Source organism: Orycteropus afer, unplaced genomic scaffold (genome assembly GCF_000298275.1).
Source record: "Orycteropus afer afer isolate SDZICR_OR568_19922 unplaced genomic scaffold, OryAfe1.0 scaffold00062, whole genome shotgun sequence".
In the NCBI taxonomy this organism is placed as follows: domain Eukaryota; kingdom Metazoa; phylum Chordata; class Mammalia; order Tubulidentata; family Orycteropodidae; genus Orycteropus; species Orycteropus afer.
The window spans coordinates 8,937,528-8,958,387 of NW_006921649.1; the positions used below are offsets into that span (position 1 = coordinate 8,937,528).

At 42.9% G+C, this 20,860-nt stretch overlaps 1 protein-coding gene across 1 annotated transcript in view; it reads left to right on the plus strand.

The window, feature by feature from the left end:
• Window positions 1-20,860, plus strand: part of DOCK2 (dedicator of cytokinesis 2) — a 669,066-nt gene that overhangs the window by 551,621 nt on the left and 96,585 nt on the right. Inside the window, exons 31-33 of the mRNA XM_007939749.2 lie at window positions 169-269; window positions 365-423; window positions 12,862-13,010. Coding sequence (XP_007937940.2) covers window positions 169-269; window positions 365-423; window positions 12,862-13,010 — 309 coding nt within the window. The remainder of the gene's footprint in view (window positions 1-168; window positions 270-364; window positions 424-12,861; window positions 13,011-20,860) is intronic.

Genomic DNA, 20,860 nt, shown 5'->3' on the forward strand with positions numbered 1-20,860 from the left:
ATGTTAATTTCAGACTTGGTGCCAGTTAGAAAATTGCAGTGCACGCAATTAAACTGGTTCTGCCTCTGTCTTCTGCCATCTTCATAAATTATTCACATTACCCAGCATTTAATATGCCTTCCCACTTCAGACCCACTCCATGACTGTTTTCTGCTCTTTCATTTACAGCTGTGGAACAACTATTTTCATCTGGCAGTGGCTTTTATCACCCAGGATTCTCTGCAGCTGGAACAGTTCTCGCATGCCAAGCACAACAAAATCCTGGATAAGTAGGTTGCATTTTCGGATTTCCTAGAGGGGCCTGGGGAGGCCTCATGAGATTGTCTGAGATGGTGCCTGAGGCAGAGGTTTTTGTTCTTCCTAGGTACGGGGACATGAGACGGTTAATTGGCTTCTCCATCCGAGATATGTGGTACAAGCTTGGTGAGTAGCATGCCCATCCAGACAGACACATCTGCACACGCCAAACTCCTTCTTGAAGACCATCTGTTAGAGGGCCATGGGAGTTTCAGCAGTGGGAGCTAGAAATAACAGTTGATCAGTCTGCACGCCCAGGCTCTTCATAAGTGTCTAACTGTACTCTGAAGGAGAGGGGTGTCCATCCCCAAAACAGCTGTGAATCTGCTTCTGCTTGATGCCCTTGAGAGGGTCAGAAGTCAAGTTGGATTTAATAAGACTGAGTTCAGGGAGCTCATGTGCTCATATATCACATGTGAGCTTAAAGCTTATGGGTGGGCTGTTCTTCTTTCTGCTTTTTATGTGGTGCTATGGTCCACAAGAGACCCTCCAAGCTCAAGGGGAAGAATTTGTTGTGTGAAAGAAGGATCTTTTGTGGTGTGATTAGAGCTACAAGGTAGCCCCATGACCTGTCCTTGTCTCAGTAAGCTACAGGGATCATTTGAGAGCCCACTGATGCCTCCTGTGCAGGGAAGGAAGGGTAGGATGGACTCAGAATTTCACTGAGGGTTTGAGTGAAGCCTGTGCTGCTAAGGAGATCTTATTTAATCTTCATATCACCTCCTTCAAGATGGAAATTGTTCCCCTTGTTTTATTGGTAAGGGAGCTCAGAGAGGCACCTAACCTCTAGAAAGTCTTAGAGCATGGTTTTGATTTCACAATGACAGGAGTCACAAACCTTGCACAAGACCTGAATCCTATGGAATAAGTATTTTCTAAATAAATGGATGCATGCATGCATGCATGGATGGATGGATGTATGCATGAATGGATGGATACATGGATGGATGAATAGCATTGAATTCTGAGGTGTTGCCACATCTGAGATTGGTGCTTTCTCATTGACACTCTGCTTTTGTGTTGCTCTGTCCTGGGCTTGTATGTGGACCCTCTTCAGTGGAGGCACTTGCAGGGACTGTGCCTACCTCTGGGATTTAACCTGTGTAAGCTCTCTAAATTTTGCCTCTTGCTCCTTAGGACTATTTTTCTAAATAAACTTTATTTTAAAGAAGTTTTAGATTTATATAAAAGTAATGCAGATAGCACAGCTTTCACATACCCTCTCTCCCACTACACACTATTTTTCCTGTTATTAACGTCTTGCATTTTTATGGCATATTTATTATAGTGAGTGAACCATTATTAACTAAAGTTCATAGTTTACATTGGGGTTCACTCTGTGTTGACAAATGCATAATGTCATGTGTCCACCATTACAGTATCCTACAGAATGGTTTCACTGCCCTAAACATGCTCTGTTCTGCATCTAGTCATCCCTCTGGCCCCTGAGACCTTTTACTGTCCACTGTTCTCCATCTGAGTTCCTGGACAACACTTGCTTGTCCTTTCCACAAGGTCATTCACTGTGGGGAATTCACTGTACAGTGAATGGATTGTCCTTCTGAGTTCTGTGGCTGCTGGCAGCATTAGACTCCTGCTGAGGGCACACACTGAATAACAGGAAGGTTGTGGGCTGGCCCACAGAATCAAAGGGAGCACTGGGGAAACAGGCACAGGAAGGGCTGCCCATCAGTGCCTTGGGCCCTGCCCTGCCATTTATAAGCTCTGAGACTAACCAAGGGGCTGGGCCTCTGTCCAGGAAATAGCTCCTTCTCACAAGTGGTTATGAGGATCCTAAGAGCTGAAACAAGATAGAGTTAAGCCATGGAGACCACTCCTATGGCAGGGCTCTTATTCATGTCTTTGTTCTTGCACTGTCAGATTCCTTAACCTCCAAAGCTGGGTTTGTATCACTAAGGCCTGAAAGTCAGGGCCCAGGCAAGTAATGTAAAAGACAGAGGGGCTGGGCATGTTAAACTTCTATGAAGTCCATAAGGCAGGGTTTCTCCACCCTGGCACTATCAACATTTTGGGTCAGGTCAGTCTTTGTTGTAGGGGGCTGTCCTGTGCATTGCAGGATGTTCAGCGGCATCCCTGATATCTTAGTCCCTTAGGCTGCTGTAGCAAAATACAACAAGTTGGTGGCTTAAACAGCATCTCATAGTTCTATAGGCTGGAAAAATCCACATTCAGGTCATTGGCTCCTAGGAGAAGGTCCTTCTTTGTCTATTCTGGCTTCTGGTACCTGCCAGCAATCCTTGACGTTCCCAGGCTTATAGATATGTATTCCTCCATCATCACATGGCATCTTCTCCCTGTGTGTGTGTGTGTGTGTCACTCTGTTTTCTCTTTTATAAGAAACCTCTCAGGAGGATTAAGTTTAGGACCCACCCTGCACTGCTATGACATTATTAACATAATAAAAAAAAAAAAACCCTATTCCCAAATAGGGTCACATTATAGGTACTAGGGTTAGGATTTCTGCATACCTTTTTGGGGACAAAATTAAATCCATAACACCTGATATAGACGCCTCACTAGGCGTCAGTAGCACCCTTACCCAGTTGCGGGAACAAAATTACCCTGGTTTGAGAACTAGTGTCAGAAAGAAATACCACCTGCTTTGATTTTCTAGAAAAAATGTATCTTTTGTTTCTTAACTTTGGATGAAGACAAGGATACAAGAAATATTTTGTTCCATTTCCACTATTCTGCAATGGGTTAAAACGCATACATAGTCCAAGTGCAGGCCTACATGGTAGGTGGCACCTGGCCTGGGGAGCAGGAATATGGTAAGGAGTGATGGGCCCTGGGGCACACTGAGGCATAGGTGCCTAGCTAAAAAAGGACAGTGTTTGCCCCTCCAAAGTTGATTGCCATCCTGATGGAATGCAGGTCTGATGTCACATCTTCCAATTCTTCAAAAGCATCTAGGAAACTGGGTTTTAAATGAATTTTCCAATTTGTAAATGTTGATGATAATTGTAAGTTGATAAAGTATTAGGTATGCCTGTTGAAACCTTAATGAGGCCCAGATTCAATTCCCTTACCACCAGTTTGTATTCTTTGTTCTAAAATAGCGGAGACCAGATAAGGCTATGGTGGGCCTCCTTTCCCAGCTTCATTCTCAGATAATGCCAGAATTGCAAAACAGGGATCTAGGCTTTGTTTGGCTCAAACCTTTCCACACAACCTGCTCTTTTCTGAATGTCCTTCGTTGACATTATTTTGCACACAGAAGATTTTATTTAGATATAAGATTATGTTTTGGCAGGCATTTCTGTGCTCCCAATTATGCTGATGAATGAGAAGATGTTACCAAATATTCCACCTGTTTAGAATCATAGAACATCAGAGCTGGAAGGGCCCTTTAGAGATCATATTGTCCAGTATTTTTCAAATGTTTATTTTTAGCAGAGGACCAATAAAAAAATGCTCAGAATATAAATTGGGTGAAAGCAGAGTTATTTAGTTGAGTGGTGTGAGGGGCTTAGAGCCCATTATAAAGGCCTGCCTTTGAACTCCCCATGGAGACCTCTAGCACCTTACACTGAAGGTTTCCAGGGAGGAAATTCCAAAGCCCAGAAGAGAATAATTTGATGAAGTTAGTCTGGTCTTACCCACCATTTTATCAATGAAGAAACAGACTCAGAGAGGGGAAAGGGTTTGTACAAGGTCATGTAGTGGATTGTGGCTCAAGGGTAGAATTCTTGCCTTTCATGCAGAGACCCAAGTTCAGTTCCTGGCCATTGCATCTCATATGTGGCTACCACCCATCTGTCAGTGGAGACTTGTGTAGTACTATGATGCTGAACTGATTTCGGGGAGCTTCCAGGCTAAAACAGACTAGGAAGAAAGGCCTTCCAGTCTACTTCCAAAAATAAGCCCATGAAAACCCTATGGTTCACAATAGTCCTCAGATGACCATGAGGATGGCACATAATTGGGTAGCATTCATTACATTATGCACAGGATCACCGTGAGTTGAGGCCAAATCTTTGGCAGCTAAAAACATATAGTGAATTAGAGGCAGAATCAGGACAAGTACCCTGGCTTGTATGTATGTATTTTCTGAAGCATCAGACTCCTTGCTGTTTGCAAGTACATGTAGGATGAATTAATGCAATTAAAAGATACACCTGTCTGGTTTTTGTTGTTGTTGTTGCAAAAAAAAAAGAAAGAAAGAAATACTGACTGTGGCTAACTTAATCAAAGAATATATATATTGGACAGGCAAGCAGAAGAACCATACAGAAAGACAGGGGCTAGAGCCACTCTAGGAATCCCAGACAAGGGGCAGGGAACTGCCTTCTGGAGTTGCCACTCTTGCATCACTGCTAAAGAGCTAGTCACAGAGGATACCTTCCTACTGGCCTTGCTTGGATCCCCTGTCCACTGATGCCCCCACCATCCATCAAAGGAGAACAGAGTTTCCAAAAGTAAAATCCAGGATGATATTACTGGAAGAAAGCGTTATGGACAGAGGGCAAACCAAAGCCACAGACCAGCATTGCAGAAAACAAAAGTAAATGATGCTTTTGCAAAGATGGCTGCCCCACTCACCTCTTGGTCCGACTCCTGGAAGGGCAAAAGTGTGTCAGCCTGAAGTGGTTTTCTTGGCTGCCCTAATCTTCCACTCAATGTTTGGTTACCTGGCTGCCTTCCCCTTGTCTGTCTCTTACCGGAATAAAAAAAAAAAAAAAAATAGAAAGAAGCAACAGAGCAAATGGGTGGTTCCCCTCTTCCACTTGATTCTAGCATTAACATGTTAATGAGGTTAACCTGCTAATCCCAACTGGGACTAAGCACTGTACACATTAAAGATCAATATGTACAGACCACTATGCTGTGTAATGATAGAGTTCAAAGTGCAATTCATGGAATATCCAAAAGAGAGTAAAACTTATAAGTCATCCCCAGCCAACTCTGCTGATTGCCCATGAAAATGGCCTTTTTTGCCTTCTCTGTTGCTAATTGAACCCTAGTTATTTGGGGGATGACAGTTTGCTCAGTTAATGATGTCATATAGCAGGTGATGACCATGTGACCCAGTTCTGGATGATAAAAATCATCAGCAATATACTTTGGATTTAAGGAAATAGCATTCTTTCCCAATTAAATATAAAAAAGAGGTGGGGTGTGTAGGTGGAGCACAGAGCATTTTCAGGGCAGTGAAACTATTCTGTAGGATACTCTCATGGTGAACACATGCCATTATGTGTTTGTCAAAACATACAACATAAAGAGTAAACCTCAATGTAAACTATGGACTTTGGTTAATAATATATCAATATTGGTTCAGTAATTGTAACAATGTACCACCACACTAATGCACACTAATGAAATATGGTCCAGGAGTAGAAGAGCTATATAGAACTATTTGTACTTTTTGCACAATTTTTTGTGTGCAAAACTTCTCTAAAACATAAGGTCTACTAAAATAAGCCTGAGGAAGTGATATAGATTTAATAGGCACACTCAACTTTTGCTCATAACTCTTCCTCCTTTTCCTTCCTGGGAAAAAGATGAGCTGCCTGGTGGTTCAGTAGACATCTTGAAATATTGAGGACAAAAGTCAAATGCTGAAGATGGAGGGGCAGCTCTGGACTGGCCATCTCTTAACTTCTTGTTAAGGAAGAAAACTGAAGACCTTACTCAATTTAATGACAGTAGTCAGATTTCTGTCACATCCCTAACTAATACATCATCTAATTCAACTACCTGATGTTATAGGTGGGGTTACAGAGGCCCACAGAGGCACAAGGACATTCTCAAGGGCAACAACAAAGCAGGGACTGAGCTGAGGCTAAAGAGCCTGTCTCTTGACTCCTATGGTCCAATTTTGTTACCGATAATTCTTTCCAAAGAGTATGCAAATAATTTTCAAAGACGGCAATAGCCAGCTAACTATGTTTTTCAAAGACTATTGATAATGAAGAAATTATAATGCATGTTAGTCTTTTTAAATTTTATTTTAATGCCAGAAGCAATCTGGGCATCATCATCATGATTATCAACATCATCATCTTCTTCTTCTCATCAGGAAAGATTTGAGCAACACTGTGATTATAAGATAGCTAATTGCAAAGCTATAATCTCAGGCTTAAAGATTATTTAACATTCTTGAGAGGAAAGTCGAGACAAATACATGTGAGGGTATGCATGTGTGTGTGTGTGTGTGTTATTTTGAGAAGGGGGTGCAGACAAGGAGATTTTGGTGAGGAGAAAGGACCATATGTTGTTACCAGAGCCAGGTCACTAAGGGGTTAATACCATATGTGTTTTGGGTTCCTGGTCCTATGCCAAATGTAATGTACTTTTCTTGATAGTATTGTATCATAACATTTGATTTCTGCTCAGAGTGAAGCAATGCACATTTTACTAAAATGACTTTCCACTTAACCCTCCCACATTCACTTTGGTTAGCTCTGGACTGCTGTGTTAACAGTAGCCTTGGGAAAGAAAGGCAACTTCCAGTGGCTGGCATGTGGGCCTCCTATGTGGGGAAATCCCTCCTGGCATAGCTGTGAGTACAGTTGGGCCATCACCTTTAAGCATCCACAGAGTGCTCAGCTCAGTGCTGCACTCTAAGGAAGTATGGGAAGATTGGAATAGTAAAGGCAGGGTCCCTCCTCTGCAAGGAAGGAGCCCACAGTCTAGTTGGGAAAACTAAGTGGATGTTGTCAATAGGGAGATGCATAGTGGGGACACTTGGGTGTTCATGCAAAAGGGGAATGAGTAAGGACTATGAGGATGGCTTTGAGGAGAATTTGTTCCTCCTGGATTAGGCCTCAAAGGGCAGGCTGTATCAGTTCCATGAAAAAGAGAAGGAAGGGGCAGCTATTCCAGGAGGGCAAACAGTCTTAGCAGGCATGGCCTGGGTATAGTCATGGGGCAACAAAGGGCATGCCCTGAGCAGCATGAAGGGGGCAGGGAGTGGTTAGTAGAAATAAGAAGTGGGGTATCCACCCATCCATTAGCCCTTCCATCTATCTGTACATTCATATATTCATTTATTCACTCATTCAACAACAAATATTGAACATTGTGGTAGGCAGAAAGGAAGGCACTTGACTGCTAACCAATAGGTCAGCAGTTCAAACCCACCAGTCACTCCACAGAAGGAAGATGGGGAGATCTACTTCTGTGAAGATTTATAGCTTTGGAAACCTAACGAAGGTCACTAGTCAGAAAGAACTTGATAGCAGTAAGTTTGGTTTTGGGTTTTGAGTAGTTATGGCATTTGGCTACTAACCAAAAGATTGGTAGTTTGAACCCATCAGCTGCTCCATGGAAGAAAGATGAGGCAGTCTGCTTCCATAAAGATTAATAGCCTTGGAAACCCAATGGGGGTCACTGTGAGTTGGAATCAACTTGATGGCAGTGAGTTTGGTTTGGATTGGTGCTAGACAGAATAACATCTCTCCTCAAAAGATGTCCATGTCCTAATACCTGAAACCTGTGAATGTTACCTTACTTGGTAAAAGGGACTTTGGAATGTGATTAACTTAAGGATCATGAGATGGCAAGCTTGTCTTTGATTATCCTGGTAGGACCAAAGTAGTCACAGGGTACCTTATAAGTGAGAAAAAGGAGGCAGGAGAATCTGAGTCAGAGAGCAATTTGAAGATACTACACAGCTGGTTCTAAGGATGGAGGAAGGAATCACAAGCCAAGGAATGCAGGCAGCCTCTAAAAGCTGGAAAAGGCAAAGAGACAAATTCTCCCTCAGAGCCTCCAGAAGGAGGAAGTCAGCCCTGCTGACACCTTGATTTTAGCCCAGTAAGACTCATTTCCAACCTCTGACCTCCAATATTGTAAAATAATAGATTTGTGTTGCTGTTAAGCCACTAAATTTGTGGTAGAGTCCCTGGATGATGCAAATGATTCATGTGCTCAGCTGCTAATGGAAAGATAGGAAGTTTGAGTCCAGAGGCACCTTTGAAGAAAGGCCTGGCAATCTATTTCCAAAAAATCAGCCAATGAAAACCCTATGGAACATAGTTCTGATACAAAGGGGATCGCCATGAATCAGAATCACCTCAGCAACAATTGTTTAATACTCTCAACCAGAGTTCTCTTTCTGTCACATATAGGTCCAACTTCATTTCTCACCAAGGTTGACAAGGATTTTCTTTCATTTTTTTTGTTTTTTGTTGTTATTCTTAGTTTGCCAGATCATTTTCTTAGTGGCTGCAGACCCTTCATATTCAATCTTATTGTCTACACTGAAAAAGAGTTATGGCTTAGGCCATTGTACAGATTAGAAACTGAGGTCAGAGAAAGAGAGACCTTCCTTCCCACGCACATGCCTCAGCTCTTCTCTATGCTGTCAGTACCACCAGATCTTTCCTTCAAAACCTGTGTAATTTGGCATTTGGATTTATCCTGCCAGCTTATTGGCTCTTTAAAAGACTTTTCTAACAGGTTATCTCTTCCCAGTGAGATTCCACTTCCATTCCATGAAAGAGACCCTATTATTAAGTCCTTGCCTTCTTTGGAGTATAGCAGCACATGTATCTCCTGAAAGAGTTGTTTGTTTGTGTTTTTCTGTCCCAAACAAGTTTGTATTTAGGTTAGGCACAAATATCTTCTCTGTGTGTATGCATAAGTTTGCATATGTAATTATGCACACACACATACACACACATACATTACTTCAACACAAAACCCATTGTGCTTAAATTCCTTTAAATTGCACTTTAATTCCATTTTGGTCTCTATTCCCCTGGAGCAGCAGAGGAAGAAGAGTCAGGAATAGAGGAAGGATACAGAATGTATGATTAATTACCTCCATGAACAACTGCCTCCTTTGTCATAAGACCAAAAGAACTGGATGGTGCCAGGCTACCATTACTGAACATTTTGATCAAAGATTCCATGGAAGAATCCTGCTCAAGAGGGAGGAAATGCAGAATGGAATTTCTTATTCTCATGAACTCTAGATTTTCTGGAGCCATGGCAGGTGGATAAACCCTTGCCCTGAGATAATCTTTAAACCTTAAACCAAAAATATCCCCTGAAGTCTTCTTCAAACCAAACACTAGTTTAGCTTAACGAGTAAAGCAGGTCTGCCTTGAGTTGTTTTAAGAACTGTCTATGTGGGATCAAATTGACAACAGCAAAGATTAGATGGGAACCTTGGGGGCAGTGAATTTTTGTTAATGGGGGAGGAACAACTTAGAAGAGTGAGAATGGTTGCACAATTTGAAGAATATAATCCATGTCCCTAAATTGTACATGTAGAAACTGTTGAATTGGTGTACATTTTGCTATTTTGCTGTGTATATTTTCAACAACAAAAGAAAACTGGGAAAAAAATCCATTTTTTATATAAATGAATAAAATTTCCTATGGAGCATCATAACAACAATTGAGATCATACTGTGTTTAGAAATCACCCTATCTCTTCTCTTCCCCTAGTCTGCTAGACATCTTCTTAACAGACTGCGAAGAATACAGGTCAGAGGTATCTAAGAAATCCTAGGTCTACGACATGTCTGCCCTTCATTTTAAACCATCTTAAATATACCCTTATCATACCCAGTGCCCTCTAGTATTCTAAAGGCCTTTGTTGAATAAGCAATTTCCCCATTCGATGGTGGTTTATCTGACAGTTTCCCATTTACCTTCTACCTATTATTGCACTCGACTTTGAATTTCAAAACCCCACTGTGGTTTGAAAGAGACTTAAAGGATCTTGAAGGACAAAATCAGAAACCTAGATTGGCAATTACTACAAACCTGTCAGAAAATAAGATTTTTTTTCCTAGTTAGGCCAAAACGAAGGCTCAAGTGTAATCCAAATACATAGTATAATGAAGCTGATAACCTGGAAAGTGTTTTTATATTTCCCTCAATCCTCTGCCTGACTTCACTGTTTCATTCTCACTCACTGAAGACATTCCTCGGATGATGCCTTTTTTATCTGAATTCTGGGGAAATACTCTAACATTAAGCCTCATTTAGGCTGAATGAAAATTCATTTTCTTGCTGCCTTTCCTTTTGGTGCCTTTGTTCGGCTTTAATCAAAAGCAGCAGTGCCAATCTACACACCGTACCACCTGAGTATCTACACCCCCAGAAGCTCTCTTCCCCATCGAGGATCACAGATGTTCATCCTGATCACTGAGAAAACCAGGGTGTGGGCTTTGTGGGTTTGGAAACTCAGGAGCAGAAAGAGGCAGATGTCTGTAACACACACAGGATGTGAGCTTGAATGATGGGGTCGCCTGCCCTCCATCCCCACTAAAACCAAAAACAAACTCACTGCCATTGAGTCAATTCTGACTCATAGTGACCTCCTTTGGGTTTCCAAGGTGGTAAATCTTTATAGAAGTGGATTGCCCAGTCTTACTTCCGAGGAGTAGCTGGTGGGTTTGAACCTCCCACCTTCTGGTTAGCAGTCAAATGCCTTAGGCACTATGCCACCAGAGATCCTTACTAAATCTCTGCAATTCCTAAGTATACTCCCCACCCTGCCGCTGCCTGTTTCCCTTTTCTACCACTTGTGACATGTGTATTCTGAGGAAACTGCTCAGTTCTCCTCAACAAGGCTGCCCTTCATGGTTCAGTTTGACCAGACATCACAACAGTAATAGTTAATGCTTACACAAAATGTGCCTCATGCCAAGAGCTGCTCTGGGTGCTTCATAAATAATGACCCATTTAGTCTTCATAATAACCCTATGAGATAAATATTATCATCTCTACGCTACAGATGAGGATAGTGAAGCTACAAGAAATGAGGTAAATTTGTCCAACATTACACTGTTAGCTAATACAAATTCAAAGTGTCTAGCTCCAGAATCCATGTCTTTAATCAGTTAGCCACACTACCTCTGTCCCAACTCTGCTGGGCTTTATGCTAAGGACATGCAGGATATTGTCACAAGGTCTTTTCAACAGGTGGGCATTACTATTGCATGTTTATAAGGCTTATATCTAGTCACATAGCTAGAATGTGTAGGAACTAGACCAATTTATTTCTCCATTTGACAATGTATTGAGCATCAAATATGTTCTGTAGGCATTGGTGATAGAATTCTTGCTTTCTTTGTGAAAATTGACCCAAGTCAATTCCCCACCAGTGCACCTTATGCACAGCCACCACCTGTCAATCAGTGGAGGCTTGTGTGTTGGTGTGTTGCTAAACAAGTTTCAGCAGAGCTTCCCAACTAAGACAGAATAGGAAGAAATGTCTGTCAATCTACTTCTGAAAATAAGCCAATAAGTGCTATGGATCACAACAGTGTGAACCTTGATTGATTATGGGGATGGTGCAGGACTGCTCAGCATTTCTTTCTATAGTGTATGGGATCACCATGAATTGGGGCAGACTCACTGGCAGCAAAAAACAACAACAACATGTTCTTTGTTCAGTGGTACAGATATAACAGTGAGAAATCAGATGTGGTTTCTTCTCTCATGAAGCTCTCCTTGGGAGAAGTAGACATTAACCAAATCATTGCACAAATAAAGACATCGTTACAAGTTTGGAGAAGAAGGCAGGGCACTCAGATCCAGGCAGGATGTCAGACCATGGCAGAGGGGGTAGGGATGTGTGGGGCTTTACTTTCAGAGGAAGGAGTATTTGAGTTAAGATAGGAATGGTGAGTGGGTCCATCCAGGGAAACCAGGTGGTGATATGGGAGGAAGGGGCTTGGGGAGCAGGCAGGGAGGAGTATTCTGTGTGTGGACAGGCCTTGAGGTGGAGCATGCAAGGTGAGTTTGTGGCACTGAACAAGGCCAGTGTGGCTAGAATGCAGAGAGCAAGGGACAAAGGAGGAAGGATATCTTGAAATGAGGCAGAAGAAACAAGACTTTTTGGTTCATCTTACCCTAAAGCATTGCTTTAACCTGGTGGTACAAACAGTTTGCACTGGTCTCCTAACCTGAAGGTTAGTGGTTTGAACCCACCTGGCAGCTCTTCGGATGCAAGGCCTGGCAATCTGCTTCTGTAAAGATTACAGCCAAGAAAACCATATCTAGCAGTTCTACTCTGTAACACATGGGAGTTACCATGAGTTGGAATCAACTCAGTTATAATGGGGTTGGTTTTGGCTTTGTTTCTACTGGCCACACTATTACAGTAGATTCTTATTAGCAACTTTTGCTTTTCATAGCTTGCTAAACCATTGGTAAAAACAAAACAAAACAAAACAAAAAAACTTGCTTTCCAAATCTCTGAAACATGGTTCATGTTGCAAACACACATAATTTCAAATATCCCTGTGCTTTGCTATTGGTAATGTATTAAATCAGGGCTGTATTTGCAAAGGAAATAATGCAGGTGAAAATCCTTATAAACAGTGAAGTACTTTACGCACGCCTGTGTCATTATCTTTAATAATGGGGCTCGTTTTAGATGATGCATGAGCCTTTTCCAGAGTTAATATATGTAAAGTGTTCAAAATGGTGCCTGGCTCCTGGTAAACAAAGCTATCAGTGTTAACTATTATTTTTACTGTTATGCCTCCCTGTTTTCTCTTGCTAGGCTTGGTCTGAGGAGGACCAGAGTATCATGAATTGTTTTTTAGCATCCATGCCCCTCTTCTCTTTCAGGCCAGAACAAAATCTGCTTCATCCCGGGCATGGTGGGACCCATATTAGAAATGACACTCATCCCTGAGACGGAGCTCCGGAAAGCCACCATACCAATCTTCTTTGACATGATGTTGTGTGAATATCAAAGGAATGGAGATTTCAAAAAGGTAAAAAATGAGTCTGTAAACTCAAGCTAGCATCGCAAATCCCCAGCCCATTTCCCCATAATGATATCCTCATTCCATCTGCCTGAGTGTCATTCAGAGGCTCAGCCATCAGAAAGGGACATTTATTCATGTGCCTGGAACAAGCTGGCAGATTGCATTTGGTCAGTGTTCTATCATGCATTTCTGCCAGAGGCCAAGATTAAAAGGAACTTTCTTGCTGTGCATCTGCTTGGCCGCTTTCTCAACAGTATAAGGATCCTGTTTCACTACCTAATAGTTTTCTAAAGATGTTAAAAGGATCTCCCTCTTCCGCCCATCCCAATCTTGCGCTCACCCTTATCTAGCACTTCATCTTCTGGGATAACTTTGAAGGTCTAAAAGAAGCTGATCTCTACCAAGTGTCACACTTGGGCAGGCATCACAGTTGATGGCCAATGGGGTTAGAGATGTGTCACTCAGGAGGTACCTGTGTGTCTGACCTGGGAATGGGAGGTTTTCCCCAGAAAACCTGAGTATGAACATCTACTGTAAAACTCAAGGGTCATTAGCCAAGTGTGTTCATTTAAAGTCCAGTTAAACTTGAAGGGTGAGACCATTTTCTGAGCCCAGTCACACTAGAAGCTTCTGGCAGTGCAGGAAGCACCCATTTTCATACAGGTTCCTGGCAATGTTCAGTTTAGGGAGGTTGGTCCCCAGGCCCTGTTGATGCTTCCATAGTGGTTTCCCTTAGATCTCTCCCTGTGGCCTTCTCTGCCCCACCTCCTCACCTGGTTTCACTCCTAACTGGACTCCTCACCAGCAGCAACATCATTCTGCTTCTGTTTTGGTTACTTTGTGCCACTCTAACAGAAAATACCACAAGTGGGTGGTCATAACAAACAGGAGTTTATTCTCTTAGAATTTAGGAGGCTGGATGCCCGAGTTTAAGGTGCCTGCTCTAGGGTCTGGGTGAAGCCTTCTTGACCTTGGGTTTCAACTCTGCCTCTTGCTTCTGGCCCACTGGAGCTAGCGTCATCTCTTAACTCAGGCAGCTGCTGGCTTCTGAGGCTGACAAGCCCAAAGTTGGTAAATAAAATGGCACAGTCCCAACACAGCAGGCCACTAGTTCAAGTCCAGGGACAGTCCCAAGATCAGCAGAAAACATGGCAGGCTGCTAAATGAAGACTTGGCTATGTGCAGGGTCCAAGCATGCCAAAAAGCTGCAGAGATCTTTTTCAACACTCCTCCTTATATGCTGGAAGCAGACCACATCCCTAAGGAGCTACTCAGCTACTCCAGTAGATTCTACCATGGAGTTGATTACCAATCTCACCATGGGGAATGACTACGTCCAGCTACCTAGCCACTCAAAACCAGGCCCACCCAAGTTGACCCATAACCTTAACTACCACAGCCTCTCACTCCATCCATTTCATACCATATCTTGCCACCAAACAATTTTCCTTAAAACAGTAGGAATCTTATCCCTCGCTTGCTCATCAATTCTCTAATCCCTATTCAATAAAGTCCAAGCCCTTCAGGCTACATTCAAGGCCCTCTCTGCTCTTCAGTAAAAATTTCCAGCTATTATCTCCCTCTCTCCCCCTTACCTCACCTATTCTCCAGCCATTCTCACAACTCACCTGACTTGCTTTGTCTCAGTGGATGTTTTTCTGCATGTCTGTCTTCTTCATACCATTTCTTGGTTGCATGCACAGTCTTGCCTGTCAACACCTTCTAAACACCTGTTGATCCCACTGAGCGTATCCAAAATGTCCTCTCCTTTAAGAGATCTATTCCCATTCCAGTTATCTCTCTAATGTAGGATTATTATGTGCTGTCTTGTCATATTCCTTTCTGTGCATTTTTCTGGATCTTCATATCTTCATCTAATAATAAGAATGATGATGATGATGATGGTGACAATGATTGACATTAACTGTGCATTTAGGAATATGTCATTTCTTGTTGTTGGCCCTGTCTCACAATGATTTCATGCACAACATAATAAAACGTTACCCTGTCTAGCCCCATCCCCATGATCAGTTATAGATTGAGCCATTGTGATTTCTGGAATTTTCGTTGGCTGATTTTCAGAAGTAAATCACCAGGCCTTTCTTCCCAGTTCATTTCAGTTTGGAAGCCCCATGGAAACTTGTTCATTATCATAGAAACATGCAACTCATCACTGGAAAACAGGTGGTAGCTGCACATTAAATGTATTGGCCAGGAGTTGAACCCAGGCCTCCACATGGAAGATGAAGGTTCTACTTTTGAACCACCAATGACTCATAATACATCCAACATGATGATAAATACTTTATATATATATATGTATATATATATATATATATATTGTTTCATGTAATCTCATTACAACCTTGAGAAAAGTAGTGTTATCACCCCCATTTTAAAGATGAAAAGACTGAGGTTTATACAGGTTAAAATAATGTGCCCAAAGGTACACATCAATCAAGCCCTGGAGCAGAAGATGGAACACACAGGTCATTATGATTTCAAAGCTCATGCTTGTGACCACTTGCTCTCTACTATCTCTGCCATTATAGTAGATATTGACTGAATATAAGACTAAATGATGTCCCTAGAGCAGGGATTTCTGGAAATATTTTTCATGGAACACTTATCCAACAAGATGCTCTAGGAAAGAGGGTTTTGAGGTTAAATACCATTGGGAGTCACTGAATAATATAACCATTTTTGGCAATCCTCAGTTCATGTTATTCAGAAGGACTAAGATGTTCTGTGGTAAGCCAAAATAACAACAAGAATCCAGTTACCACTGAGGCAATTCTAACACATGACAAGCCTATGTGTGTCAGAGGACAGGTTTTCACTAGCTGACTTTTTGGAAGCAGGTCTCCCGGACATTCTTCTGAGGTGCCTTTGGGTGGACTCGAACTGCTAACCTTTGGTTAGTAGCCAGATGTGTGACCTTTTGCATTTCTCAGGGACTCCCCATGTTATAATTTCTCAAATTGTTTGTGCATCTAGTGGATCCACCATCCTACCAGTCACATTTAAAAAAAAAAAAAAAGTTCAAAGAGAAATAGAAGACTAGTTTGCTGTAATAATACCATTGTAAGTGAGTTCTTTCTCTTTTCTCAGGGATTAGTGGGAGCTCTGGAGTCTCTGAAAGACAGTGACCTGGTGCTGCCCTCTGCAAGGAGCTTGATAAGAAATCAGACTGAGGAGTGAGTTCAGATAGAGAAAGAGACCTTATTTGATTAGGTGGGTTGGGGGTGGGGTGTAGCAGATGAAACCCTGTATTGAATGTCTGAAGGCAGTTTGGAATCTGTTCTCTTTTATTTAGGGAGCTAAGTAAGTGAAACATGGGAACATATGGAAAGACATGTCACATGCAATGAAGTGTATCATGCTTAACCTCAGATCAGCACTTGCTCCTAAAGGCGTGAGCACCAACTGAGCTTAGAAGATATCCCAGAGAACAAATGTGCAAAAGAAATATTCCAGGTACCCACCAGTATGCGATGTCCTCAACAGAGACAAGATCAGGTCATTGTCTGGAATATGATCTGACAGCTCTTGTGCTTGGTGGCCTCTTCAGAATATTGACTTTAAGTGTGAGTTTCCTTTTATAAAGTGTGAGTTTCCTTTTAGCCAAGTCTACTTTGACTCTTGGTGACCCCATGCATGTCACAGTAGAGCTATGCTCTGAGGGGTTTTCAATGACTGGATTTTTGGAGGTAGATCACCAGGGCTTTCGTCTGAGGCTCCTCTGGGTAGATCCCTCCACATCCAACCCTTCAGTTAGCAGTGAGCATGTTAACAATTTTCACCACCCAGGGACTTCTTCCCTGTAGAATTCCTTTATCTGGCATCCCCGTGATGTGCACCCACCTGTTTTCCATGTGTAGGGCCATTTTGGGGCCCCTCACTCTAGGCATGCATTCACTGTGAGCATGTTCCACAATTGCTTCTCTTTGTTGCTCCCTTATTAAAAGAAACAAGACAATCAAGTTGACTAATAGAGCAGTTTCCCACATGAAAACCAGCTGGTGAATTTGGTGGGAGCTCAGCTGTGTGATGAGCCGACCCAGCATGGCTGTTTAGTTCAGAATAAGCATCCACAGAAGGGGAGGCTGTGAAGCCCCAATGAGCCTCAAGCAGAGCTGATGGCCAGACCAGATGCTGAGAGCTGGAATCTAGGCAGTCTCGTGTGGAAAATGAGTGAGACCATGGTGAGAGAAGGAACAGGTGCCCAGAAGATGGCAGGGTTGACTTTCTAAAATTCAAGTTCCTTAAAGGAAATAGAGTAGCCAGGAGAAAAATTAGCAGGACCTTTGCTCCAGTTCACGTCAGGCCCCTTGACCTTGTACCCAATGTCTTTCAGTTCTTCTGCTTGCATGTATTTGCATAGGCTGTTCCTTTGAGCTCTTCATCTGAAGAGCTCCGAGTCACCCTTCAATGGAAGCCTCCCTCTTTCTGGGAAGCCTTTCTGGACTCCTAGGGTCATTGGTCCATCTGGATCCAGGAGACAAAGATCTGATCAGGCTGGATATACGTGGGCTGGAGCTGGGAAAAGATGTTAGACAACAATGACTCATGGGAGCTCCCAAGCACTCTCTTTGTTCTGGGTCTCTTTTACAGCCTCATTGCCAGACTGTCCTGCCTTACCCTCCAGTCCAATCTGCAGAGAGACTTACTGACTGAAAATCTTTGTACCTCATGAGTACAGCCCTTCAGCCCAGACCATCCCAGGGGCCTCTTCCTTTGCCTGGGATTGAATGCTTATCATTAATACACTCGATAATTATCTTGGTGGAGCTGTAGATGGGGCAGTTTCAGCAAGAAGGGGGTTGACAACAATGTGACTGGAGTGGTCATGGCATATCCCCCCCCCCCCCCAAGAAAAAACTCCCTGCCATCTAGTTGTTTCTGACTCATAGCGACCCCCAGTGGGTTTCCAAGGCTGTAAATCTTTACAGGAGTAGATTGCCCTGTCTTCCTTCTGCAGAGTGGCTGGTGGGTTTGAACCACTGACATTTCAGGTAGTAGTCAAGTGCTTTATCCACTACGCCACTAGTGCTCCTTAGGGCATGCCCCAGATAGCATTAAATACATCTCACCCAGCCGGTGTGGAGCTATCATAGCACTCATCACATGGGGCACAGAGATCTATCTATTCATAGGTCTGTTTCTCCCACTAGACTGTGAGATTTTGAGGACCAAAGCCAACTAACTCTCTTTTGAACTCCTAGCCAGGTGCCTGACATGCACTTCATGGGCACCATGTCAGTGTTCCTGGGATGATTGAGGCTTTTAAAACACTATGCCCACAGGAAGAGCCTCGGCACAGGCAGGAACTCTTCAGAAAATGTTTAGAATAATGAGGATTGCTGCTCATGGCTTAGCGATGGACAGACCTGTTGTCTTGCTGCCAGTTCTTTGTGGAGGGAGGGGCAGTGAACTTTCTTGATGGAGTTGGTGGGAGAGTGGGATGCCTCAAGGATAAATACTAAGGATACCTGTGGAGCAAACTGTAGAGTGGGAGTAGATATCACTCAGAGTCTGAGCCCTTGGCAGGCAGGAGATCCCATTGAAAATCCCTCTCTCAGAGAAGGGAAAAGTAGTAACAGTGCCTAGAATTCAGTAGGAGCTCAGTGTTTGATTGTTGAATAATCAATGGTGTATCTTTCAGTCTGGTAGATTTCAATGATGAGACTGAGTTTTGGCTTGGAATAAATTGGTAACATAAATAGTTTAGAACATAATGGCATGGGAAAAGGTGAAATCAATTCAATAAACTTGTATTAAGTACCAATGATGTGCTGAACAGTGCTCTGAAGTCAGATAGACTTGCTGCTTATAATCTGCATGACATGGGATAAGTTATTGAACCTCTTTCAGCCTTAGTTTCTTCATCTGTAAAATAGTATCAATATCATTACTGGTTCCTAAACTCAAGCTCTTTAGGGGGTGAATTGGAGCAGACAGATCAGATAATTCAGAGAAAATTAGAGGGCTGTGCTGACTCCCAGAGGCCTCCCTTCTCCCATATGTGATCTTCTCCAGCTTCCTCTCAGTTCTAGCTATGCCCATCCAGCCCAACTAGCATTCTACTAACAAAAGAGATTAAAGGCAGACTTACCAGTGTCTATATAATCCTTTTTGTGTCCCTGACATCTAAGCTTGTTGCATATATCTGCTCTTCCTATGTAAAAATCCAAATGGCACCTTTAAAGAAGTACCCTTGTTCCCTGAAATTATACCTCATCAGGCAGGGGCTGGGCTGCTATCAAAACCAAAACCAAACTCACTGTGGTCAAGTTGATTCAACTCATAGTGACCCCTCCTTGGGTTTCCTTGGCAGTATCTCTACAGAAGTAGATTGCTCACTCTTTCTTCCAAGGAGTGGCTGGTGGCTTTGAACCACCAGCCTTCTGGTTAGCAGTCAAGTGCCTTAGGCACTACGCTAGGCTCCTATGAAGGGACCAAAAAACATTCTAGGAAAAAAACATGATGAAAATGGCCAACATGTTCCAAAGAAAAGGCAGCAGACACAATACAGGGAAGGCACAATGCTATGTGAGGTCCATCTGAGGTCATTATACCAAAAAAAGGAGGTCCAGTCCTGAGTGGAATGGCTTTTAGAGTTCACCCCTTCTCTGTTGACCAAGTTTATTTAAGATTCATATTAAACATAAAAAAACAAAACAGCAACAACAACAACAAAAAGTTTGTCATTGAGTCAGTTCCAATCATGGCAACCTCATGTGTTATACAGTAGAACAGGTCCATAGTTTTCTTAGCTGTAATCTTATAAAAGCAGATCATTAGGCCTTTCTCATATAACTGCTGGGTGGGTTCAATCCAACAACATTTAAATGAATAGTCAAGTGCAAGCTATTTGTGCCACCCAGGGACCTAACCTGTGGGTGTTGTTGTGTGCCATCTAGTCAATTCTGGTTTATTGCAACCCTATATGACAGAGTAGAACTGTCCCATAGGGTTTCCTAGGCTGTAATCTTCATGGGAGCAGATCGCCAAGTCTTTTCTACTGTGGAGCTGCTGGTGGGTTCTAACTGCCAACCTTTCGTTTAGCAGCTGAGTGCCTAACCATTGCACCACCAGGGGCTCTTTTAATCTATGGATACTCCTCAACAAATATCCTCCTCCTAAGGGTGGAAGGAGAAGTCAGAGAGTCCATGATGTGATGCAGTCATGTAGCTGGGGATGAAACAGAATTAAATTGGAGGAGCCAGAGCTATGACCTAAGCTATACATGGTGACGGTGTGGGGGTAAGGCTGTCACAGTGGCAGGGCAGAATGTAGAGTTGGGAGGGGCTTCTTGTGTTGGACCATTGGCCCTACCCTAGCTCAAGTTCATACATCCTTCAAAACCCAAGGTAAAAGTCCTACTTCGCCTCAGTTTTTTCATTTGTAAAAAGGGGATGATGATAACTATCCCACTAAACCAAACCCAAAACTGGAGCCAATTGCCATGATGTTAGTTCCAACTCATAGTGACCCCCTTTGGGTTTGTTGTTGTTGTTAAGTGCTGTTGAGTCGTTTCCAACTCATAACGACCCCATGCACAGCAGAATGAAACACTGCCCGATCCTGCGCCAGCCCCACAATCCCTGCTAACTTGAGCCCATCATCGCAGCCACCATATCAATCCATCTTGTTGAAGGCCTCCCCCTCTTTTGTCGACCCTCCACCCTACCAAGCATGACATCCTTCTCCAGGGAATGGTCCCTTCTTACAACATGGCCAAAATAGGTGAGACGAAGTCTGGACATTCTTGCTGCCAAGGAGCATTCTGGCTGCACTGACTCCAGGACAGATCTGTAAGTTCTTTTAGCAGTCCATGGTACTTTCAGCATTCT